Raw genomic sequence first — 10,751 nt, 5'->3', positions numbered from 1 at the left:
GTTTTTGATCATACTGTTTGCGTGTAGGTTTAGTCAGGCCTAGCTAAAATTTACTTACAATTTTAATTTTACTTTGTGTCTTATGGTATTGTTATACAAGTTTTGCGCCATGAAATTAATGAGTTAATAGGGTATTTGAAATTGTAGTATATTTTTGTTTGTCTATTTCTATAATGTTTTTCTCTGCGTAGTAGGCACTCTGTGAAATATAAAGCATAAAAAAGGTTTCTCATTTCGACAACATACTTTATAAATCCATAATTATTATAAAATTATAAAAAATTGTCAAGTACACAACACAACACAACTAACACAACCTTGTTGTCAGCATTTCAAAGAGGTGTTTTCCAAAAATACCACAAAATTCTAGAAATTCATCATCTAAAAAGCCATAAACAAAATTCCTTGAATGCTCCAAAACAATTAAAACGCTTATGAATTCCGAGCACCCGTAGGACTTGAATTGAAGATCCCGCAAAATGACAAAAGAAACAGGGGGGCTACTACGAAATTCAAAAATCGAGGTTTGTATCGTACCGTCCCTCTCACTCTTGTATTAGATAGTATTAGCTTCAGCGAAACGGCAAGATACGAAGTTCGAATTTTACACTTCGTGGTATAGGGCCGGGTGGGGCGCCATTGGCTCGCAGAACCTGTAGATCTGCTCTCGCGGTCTATTTTGATCAATTTTTAGGGTTCCTTGCCTAAAGGCTGCCACTGGGAATCTTTTAACAAATACTTTGTTTAGCGATGCAACAAATACTACTTTTAGGAATACAAATTTTAAGATTGGTTTTTATCTTTGTATTTTTATCAATTCCAAATTTTACTTTTACGGTCATCCCGTAAAACCTATTGAAAATACAAAAAATATAGATGCACAGAAAAACAGAAAATAAGACCATCACTGGGAATCGAACCCAGGTCCTCGGTATTCCGTACCGCGTGCTATACCGCTACACCACTGATGGTCGAATACGAGGACCTGGGTTCGATTCCCAGTGATGGTCTTATTTTTCTGGTTTTTCTGTGCATCTATATTCAGTTTGTATTTTCAATCATTGTAAAGGTTGCCTGGAAGCGATCGCTCTGAAGCGATAAGGCGCCTATTGCTTACCTTAAAAAATCTCTATGTTATACCTCTTATCTGTACTGCTTACTATGTGTTGGTGTACAATAAAGAGTTTGTATTGTATTGTATTGTTAGGCCCAGACAATTTTTTTCGTATCAGAACGTTTTTTCCACTTAGATATTTTCTTAGAAAGTCGACGTCAACATATTTAATTTAGGCTACCTATAGAATACTATAGAAATAGTTACTTACTTACTTACTACCAGGACGCAGTGACCCAAAGTGAGTCTCGGCCTCAAAGACCAGATTACACCACGCTTTGCGATCTTATAGAAATGAAAAAAAAACTACCACCGATTCCATTAAGCAGAATCCGGTTAGATACTCAACTTATATTTTACGGAACCTTTTCATGTATGAGGACCAACCACCACTTTGCCGCACATAACTTTTTTAATACACTTGTTGTACATCTCATAACGACTTTAGTCCGGTTTGGCTACAGTTCTGTGGGAGGGTTATTAACGATAGTGTAGTCAGGTTGGTAACAATGAATGGTGATTAACGGCACTCACTTCGAGCTGTCAATTTAGTAGTTTTGCATTCAGTCAGTGTTTGACCACCGCTAGTGAAAGTGTACGGAGTCGTTGTGCATTTGTTTTTTGGATTGAACGAACTATTTAATTAGTGTCGAGTTTTTGGGATTTTATACAATCAGGTACTTAATTGAATTTTATATTTATTTATAGATTCTGCCCTATATACAATTATTGCAATTAGTTTTCTTTTCTTTTACCTGTTTAGATTCAGATTTTATATTAATCGTGTTTGTATTCTAAATACAATTTGTATTTAGAGTTTTAAACTTATTTTTAAAACTAGCACATTTTTTTTTGATTGTGGCACTAATTGCAACTTCATTGATAGATGAGACTATTTTTTAATAAACCGACTAGAAATTAACCCCTAATTCAACTGATATAATGTGCAGATTAGGTCAATGCACTCACTGCTTAGCAACATCCTATTCACTCTAATTTTGGAGCATGCCATTTTGTATTTGGCTGGGAATAGGGATGCTGGGAGAACATTTTATTCCCTAATAGTTCCCAATATTAAAGAGTAAGGATTAGTCTTCATATCAGTACCAGTAGCGCGACGGTATAAAAACTCAACTTCCATGGGGTCGTTTAAATTGTTTAGGCAATCTCTTTGGTTACAATTATGGCTAGGATTGTTGTGCACACTAACTACTAAGTGTTGCACCAAAGACGTAATAACTCAGTTCTCTCATTCGCGGGGTTGCCTAGCGACTGGAGATACAGACAAACAAACTGAATTATGAACGAGGGTGGAACCTTTGTGCTATACCTAATGTCATTTTGACGGATCTAACCTAACCTAACCTACTTTTCTGGTAGCAGTTGGTTTATGAGGATGGTTCGTGCGCGAAGTGTCATTTTGAACAAACACTTATTTTGGTTACGTTTGTCGTAATAAAACTTGACAAAGTAAAACTATGCCAAATGATAATTTGACCAAATGAATAAAATGCGAAATGTAAATATGCTAAAGATTCGTTTGGGAAATGAAACTACTGCGATAAGTTTTTTGCCGAAACGGCAATATACCCATTTTAACATCCCTTACTTTTGTCAAGGTAATCAATAATCATAGTGAAATTAATTATTAAAATGTTCCACCCTCGTATACGTACCATATTGTTCGACTGTATCTACTCCTATTAGTTTTCCTATGAGTTTCCTACACCTACTTCTAGAATTTTATATTCCTAATACTATGAACTATTTCTAATCCATTTGCCCTCATTTCGCTGCTGTTTAACATTTGAAATATACCAAAGCAAACCTAAAAAAATACACAATTTCGTGTCATTGAGTTAAACCCTAAGTAACATACAGCGATGTGTTTGCGCTTTACATAAATCAGCATAAAAATGTATCTGTAATTATTTTCTAAACGCCTGTCGTATGTTATCTGAAAAGAACTGGAAAATTGACATGTGTATTGTTATTAAGCGAATTCTTCGCGTGCCACAGTTTGACAGCTGGCATTGTTGACATTTCAATAGGTACAGTTGGGAACGCAAGTTCAAGTCAAAGTTGCTATTAGCAGCAGAATACGTGTCATATTTGTTTGCTCCGAACCTACCTTTTGTCTTAAAAATTTCATACCAAATACCTAATGATTAGTAACTAACTATACCTAGTAGTTTCCGAATATTTTACGACTATAGTCACGAGTATTATTGATTGATTTAAGTGTTACTTTGCGGAGGTCTTAATTATTAAATACATTTCTATCGCGCTTCTCTACGAAAATACCTGTTAAATATAGTTTCAGCCCGTAACTTCGTCTTCCAAGAATTCTTTTGTCGAAATTCTGGAGGAACTATGCGATTTTCCGGGATAGGTAGGTACTATCCTATGTCCTTCTTAAGATCTCAAACTATCTCCATACCAAATGACATCTAAACCAGAGCTCATTGATTTAGTCATGAAGAGAATTGTAGACCAACAGATTTACTTTAAGATTTATATTAGTAAGAATGTCATGCAGGATTAACCTGCCTTCGTTTCATCCCATCCCCAACCTACGTCCCACTGCTGGGCACAGACTTCCTCTCAGAATGAGAGGGCTTGGGCCATAGTTCCCACGCGGGCCCAGTGCGGATTGGGAACTTCACACACTCCATTGAATTTCTTCTATTTCCGCCAAAATCATCAACATAATATATCACAGACTCAATCATCGTCAACATAACACAATTCGGTAACGCATTTCAAATTATTGACATACTAGCTTTTGCCCGCGGCTTCGCCCCCGTGGAATTCAGTTATCACGCGCTGTTCCCTCGGGAATAATAAGTAGCCTATGTCACTCTCTGGCCCATAAACTATGTCTATGCCAAAAATCACGTCGATCCGTCGCTCCGTTTCGACGTGAAAAACGGACAAACATACAAACACCCAAACACACACTCTTTCGCAATTATAATATTACGATTAGTATGGATAATGTTACTCAATGAGGGCTATCGCGTATGAATTCGCCACTAGAGGCGCTAGTGTAGCGTGAGGTCTCCGAAATGTAAAATCTCATAGTTTTTGGGTGAGCTACGCGGGTTTATTTATAATTAGAATAATTTTGTGAATATTTTGCAATATCTGAAATTAATTATGGCAAATATGCGTTCCGGGGCAATGAATGCCTGTGTTTTGAGACAGTTTTGTCTTTCGGAAACCTTTGCCCTCCTTTTTTTCGAACAAAACGGGGACTATGCAACACTGTGGCATCCTCCATATTTTTATGGTACGGTTTTAAGGTGTATTAAATATGATTTTAATCTAAACTTTGTTTTCACGCCCGTAATAACAGACTTTGAAAGCCATACTTAAAAACCTCACGCAACAGTGCGCCATCTAGTGAGACAAAAAATGATAGCCCTCATTGCCTTCCACGCGTCACGTGACGTCGATTATCAGAAATTAGTTGCCAGAATGATGTTGGTAACAATACATAATAATATGTTTGATTGAAAATTATTAAATAATCGAGGCAAAATTCGGATTGAGTCATAGCACGTCATAGCCAAAAAAATGCAGTAGGATTACTAATTAACAGGTACCTCATTAATTTTAGATAATAATGTGCAAGTTCCAAAGTAAACGGAAATTAATTGCCGAATCAAAGAATACCTTAATTATATAAGTAGCAACTTAACTCGTTTTCGTTAATCTTCAATCGATCAACCATTTATTCGTTGTGAACATGGTGCGTAATGGGTGATAATAATCCACACACACACACACACACAACACGCCTGTATTCCCAAATATGGGGTAGGCAGAGCACACGAAACGTTTCCGCTTCGGAGTCACTTTTAGCAATTTTAGGTAGGTTAGGGGTAATAAACTTCACTATGGCATATATTGTAAGCATCGGCAACTTCATTTTTATAATTAATTTGGCGAATGAATTTTGAATAAACTTAACGAGTTGATTAACGTTCTGTAACGTTCAACGACATCACACATATCGGTATGTTTAACGGCACAAAAAACATTACCATTTTATTTTGTATCACCGGCTGGGTTTATACTTCATATCTGTTGCCCGTGACTGTTCCGTTTCTTAAACTGGTGTGTGTTTTTGTTATTATTAGTGTATAGTATAATCAAATAAGTTTTTGGTAAAAATTTAATTTTTAACACAAGCTTTTTTTGCTGACTGTACCTTTTGTCGACTTATCTTGCATTGTCACCCAAAATACTTTTGCATACCAAATTTCAAGTCGGTGTCATTAACTGTTGAAGAGTTCTGCCCTGCGGAGACGATCCTGGCCGGACTACCATCAAGATGTCACTACCAGATTATTGTATTGTCACGCAATTTACACAAGTATGTCTTTCAAGTCAATCCGACTACTGGAAGTTGGTCGAATTTAACTCGCAAGATTTGATTACAGACTGGCAGACAGACAGACAGACAACGGGACAGGTGAAACTAAATAAAAGCTTGTAAAAAACTGAATCGTAAACTTGATTGGAACCTTTTCACTGTAAATACCATGTTATCATTGCATATATATGCCAAAAAAAATATCGTGTCTTTTAACGTTAAAAGGGTCCTTGGTCTACCTTGGTTGGTGATTCAGTAAATAACTATTGTCTAACAGGGTGTCTTAAAAGTGTGTGTTAGTTTGAGGTTCAATTAGTTTAGTTGGATACCCGGTATTAATATTACACTCTTTTGTTAATTGAATGTAATTTTCTCTGACATGTTAAATATAAAATACGAGGTGACCACGTTTTTACAATCACTACAAATAATACCCGTCAGTTAAAAGGTCTACATCAATTGACCAACACGACAGTTTATTAGGTTGATCCTGTATTTAGTGTTTATGATGATTTTTTTATATCTTTGCAACAAATTTTATAATTTTAACAGGTTTATAATTAAGCTAGAAAATATTTCCCACGTAAATTAACATCTAAAGACAAAACACTAACTAAGTAGGTACGATCACACGATCTAGAAGGACTTGTCTCACCTTTTCCGTCCTACATCATGTTTTTATACTCGCTTTGACGCAGTTCATCCCACGGCACGGCACGGTTGATATAAGTACTATTATGTTTACTATAATAATATAACAGGTGAGGTAGATGGTGAATTTTCTTTGTTCATTTGTACGTAAGGTGTAATAATCTAGAACAACCGAACCGATTCTAGATTTAAAACTGATCCCTGATTTGAAGTGTCAAAGTCAAAGTCAAAATAATATCTTTATTAGGCTATAACAAGCACTTATGAATGTCAAAAAAAAATCTACCACCGGTTCGGAAAAACCTCTGTTGAGAAGAATCCGGCAAGAAACTCAACGAGGTATATATTTTTTTAAACAGATTTACAATATATTAAATGATATGTAATACGCCACAAGTTTTTGACACAACTTTATTTTTAACACAGTAGGTTCGCTATTTGAAATAGGGATCGCCAGTGTATATGAAGTTCCCAATTCACTTTGTGTCTGCGGAGGAACTCCAGCCCAAACGCTCTTAAACTGAGAGGAGGCCGGTGTCCAGTAGTGAGAGGTAACTAATTATAAATAACTAGCAGATGCATGCAACTTCTTCTAAAAATAATTATTTTATTGCCATTCCGCCCAAACAATATGGCTTTTTTTTATAAAAACTACCACATGATCTTTGCAGGGTTTCTAATTTATTGTCTCCACACTAATTCATGTAAACTGGTCCAGCAGTTTAAGCGAAAGAGGTAATAGGCAGACAGAGTTAATTCCGCATTTATTTTACATATTTGTAAAGCTTAAGTTCTTTAAAGCTCTTACTCTGGGATTAAGAAAAAAGATACAACTACCTGTTAGGTAGCTTATTAAGTTTGTCATAAAAAGACAAAACATAATTAAACAAAAGATTGGCGGCACTTCTGTATTTTTTGAGAGCGGGATAATTTTGTTTCTTAAAGCGGCTTACAAAAGGGGGATTAGGAAATACACATTTTTTATCTATGGATAATAACTGTAATAAAACCCATTGAACTTCCATTGTATTAATACCGTATTACAGCTCTATTGTAACAGAGAGATCCTTAAGTTTTTTTTTTAATTTATTTCCTGTTAACTCTTATTTCTTAGTCATCCCTTATATTATGGTTATTTCTAAACAAACGTCTTCCTTTTAAAATCGTTTAAATAGAGGTATTCGGTAGTTTTCTGGGTAAAAATCTAAAAATATTAGTATTAAGTCTGTCAGTTCGAACATCAGAAAATATTGGACACTATTTTTCTTTTGTCAATCAAACAAAAAATGACAAAGAAGAGGTGCGTCAGAGTTCGAGAGTGTCACACACACACCGTGCTAAAGAGTTTTGCACGGCACCGGATGCGACATCACGTGGGATTTTAACTGGCTATATTTTCATTTTTTTTAAATCCCACTTGCTCGTAAATAGTGCCACAGAATATATAATAGTACTGACGTACAGAATGGCCACGCTCCGCCCCGCACCGGTTCGAGTTACCCCACCCCTCAAGCGCAGATTGCTGGAAAACCGCAGGAAAGCAGTCGGGCGCGCAACGCGATGTATGTATGTCGGTCGCACCGTCGCACGGCACCAAGTTCGGGAGCAATAATTTTGCGAAATGGTGATATACTGGTGAGCTGGCGCAGGCGCTGCCAAGAGCGCAGTCAAAACTTCAGCGGCATCGGAAATTTGTGTAAAATATTAGTTTTTCTTTTCAAAATATACAATTTTACTCGCGAATGTGATGAAAAACATTGTATGTTGCACGGGCGGTACTAGAATTACGAACATTGACTCATTAAAGCCCTAAGTCTTCGGCATCGGGCTTCTAATAAACTCTCTTTCGTAATTCCTTATTTACCGCCCTTAAGACACAATGTACTATTGTTCAATTGATAAAACAAAATATAAGTGTCCTATACTTACTGTTTGATACCTACTCGTAATCAAACTGACAGACTAATTAGACCTTGTCTACTTACTTAGTAAGTGCAGAATTTACGAATCTTTAAGGTGTTTTTAAATTAACTAGGAATATTTCAGTACACTGACCGTTTAACGTTAGACTAACTTTCAAACCCATAGTCCAATGTCATAGTTTAACTTGAGACGCGGTGGGTCAACTCGCTCAATTACCACGGCATTGTTCTATATTCTTACAATCATGGTCACTAATTATATAAACACAAGTATTGTTTAATGTAGGACACGATACAAAAATGCACGTGTTTTATTTCCGAGAGGTCAACCGAACAATAAGACAATGTTATAATTCCGGTGTCAGTGTATAGTTAGATATATAAACAAAGTTAGCGGTATGTAAGCAGTAGACTTATGTATCTAAACGTGGAATCCTGGCTGAATACCTGACGTGGTTAGTGTATTAGATTAAGTGTATTGTGGGTGTATGAATATTCGCTAAATTTCACAACTATGGATAAATTTACTACTAGAGCCTGGCTTTTCGTCAAACAGAGGGGTGTTACGAGTATAAGTTTGACTGCTATGCGTGTCTGTGTCGCTGTCTGTGGCACCGTAGCTCTTAAACGGGTGAACCGATTTTAATTCGGTTTTTTATTTGAAAACAGGTTTTCTAGCAATGGTTCTCAGGCATGTTTTATCAAAATAGGTTCAGCCATTTTTGAGATAAATATTGAAATTGTCCTCAAATAATTCATTTCCCAACTGATTCATATTTCATTCAAGATATAGATACAGGACTATTATGTAGGGTTCTACTATGTAATATGTATAAAGAATTCTAATTGCGAAACAATAAAAGTACAATCAAACACAGATGGAATAATCCATAAAATGTTTTTTAAAATAATATGATTATAAACAGTTTCCGATACATCTCACTGTTAATCATGTGTTGCACAAGGTTAACACTGCCAATTAGGGCTTCATTGTTGCACAATAATTACTCCATTAATCGATCGTTCTTGTTGTTACAGATCCAATTCGGGAACTACAATGTCTCGAAACAACAACAAACAAGACCTGCTTCAACCTTCAACACTACAAGAAGCCATCAACATAATCAAATTCTTGACCACCACTCACAAACAAGAAGTAAAAAAGTTAAAAGAGTCACATCAGAAACAAACGGATATAATAAAAAAATTAGAGGCTAACAGAAGAAAAGAACTCGAGTTTTTGTCAAGTGAACTTCAAAATTACGAAGTGAACTTAGCGATAAGTAAAGAAACAGTTACAAAACAACTCGCGGAGAAAGATGATATCATACAAAAGCAGGCAGAACTTATCGAGGAACTTAATAGAAAGTTGAAAATTCACGAAGAAATAAGTTTGCCCGAAATAAATATTGTCGCGCCTCTCGATTCGAATTCGGATTCGGGCGTAGCTATGGAAAATGACGAAAGCAACGCGAAGTCGGAACCGAATAATTCGGAGACAAAAACAACACGCAAGTACAGCAGAAGGTTTGCGGAATCAATTAGTTTCTTGCGACGAGTCGATTTCTCTCCAATGAAATACAAGCCTTGTAGTCGCGAGTGTAATAAGAAAAAAGATGAAAAAAAATCTGGGAAGTTAGAAGTTCCATTTTCAGAGAAGGGAATACTGACAAGACAAAATAGCAGTGAAAGAGTTATGAGTGACGATGACAACTCTTTCGCACCTGAGCCAACGAATAATTTGGATCACCTAGTAATCAGACCAAAGAAAATGGAGGATAGTATGAATAATCATTTTTCTGATGATGGAAGCGAAGACACCAGTGAAGAAATTTTCGACAGAGTTATGACTAGGAGCAGCATCAGAAGATCGGTGAAGGCTAACCCAAAATACAAGAAAATTAACCGAACGAAATCGAAACTTCTAGAGCAAGTTAAAGTAAACATTATAGACTGAAGGATCTTATTTTTTTTACTACTTGGGTACTATTATTTTTACTAGATGAAGTTAAGTTTACCGCTCACGTTTGTAAATGTATTTTCATCGCTGTTTTAACATTATTGAGGCAACATGATGTTATTTTGAAATAAAGTTGAGAAAAAAATGTTTTTTGTATTATCTCATATTCATACTGCTTGTGTTTTTTGAGTAAAACAATGGATTAGTAAATTTACTAAACAAATTAGAAAGAAAGAAAGAAAGAAAAGTTTATTTTGGCTCCAAAAAGTACCACCTAAAACTATGACTAGAACTAGCACTAAAACTATGTTACTAGGTGACACACAACAACACAACACACAATTAAATTAAACAATTAAATTTATTGGTAGCTCCGGATAGTAATTAATTAAGACGATTTTTTAAATTAACTTTCCTATCACTTGTGTATCTCGCTGGTTCCATAATAATCAAATTCATCAATTACTTCAGCCTTGAGCCCTAAGTTATTTTATTTCCTAGAGATCGCATTGGAAAGCATAATTGTCTTCTTTAATTTTTAAGAAATAAAATTTTTTTTTTTCTAATGCAGGCCAGTTAACTATTAGACGCAGTGAAGCTTACTTTGATATATTAAACTAGCTTTTCCCGCGTGGAATTCGGTTATCGCGCGCAGTTCCCTCGGGAACTGTGCATTTTTCCGGGATAAAAAGTAGCTTATGTCACTCTCGGGCCCATGAGCTA

The 10,751-nt window shown here is 35.7% G+C and overlaps 1 protein-coding gene across 2 annotated transcripts; it reads left to right on the top strand.

Annotated features, from left to right (window-relative positions):
* The first annotated feature begins 1,591 nt into the window (after positions 1 to 1,591).
* On the top strand, positions 1,592 to 10,198 carry LOC141436209 (uncharacterized). Of its 2 annotated transcripts, none has more exons than XM_074099099.1 (2): positions 1,592 to 1,791; positions 9,107 to 10,198. In XM_074099099.1, exon 2 carries the CDS (start codon positions 9,126 to 9,128, stop codon positions 10,023 to 10,025), a length of 900 nt encoding a protein of 299 aa, XP_073955200.1. In that variant the 5' UTR covers positions 1,592 to 1,791; positions 9,107 to 9,125; the 3' UTR covers positions 10,026 to 10,198. The 2 variants fall into 2 exon arrangements, with proteins under 2 accessions (XP_073955200.1, XP_073955201.1); XM_074099100.1 differs by lacking the exon at positions 1,592 to 1,791 and adding an exon at positions 7,769 to 7,842.
* The last annotated feature ends 553 nt before the right edge of the window (positions 10,199 to 10,751 follow it).

Source organism: Choristoneura fumiferana, chromosome 16, assembly GCF_025370935.1.
Source record: "Choristoneura fumiferana chromosome 16, NRCan_CFum_1, whole genome shotgun sequence".
NCBI classification, from domain to species: Eukaryota; Metazoa; Arthropoda; class Insecta; order Lepidoptera; family Tortricidae; genus Choristoneura; species Choristoneura fumiferana.
Note: the sequence above shows the minus strand (reverse complement) of the source record. Positions and strands in the feature narration are given on the sequence as shown.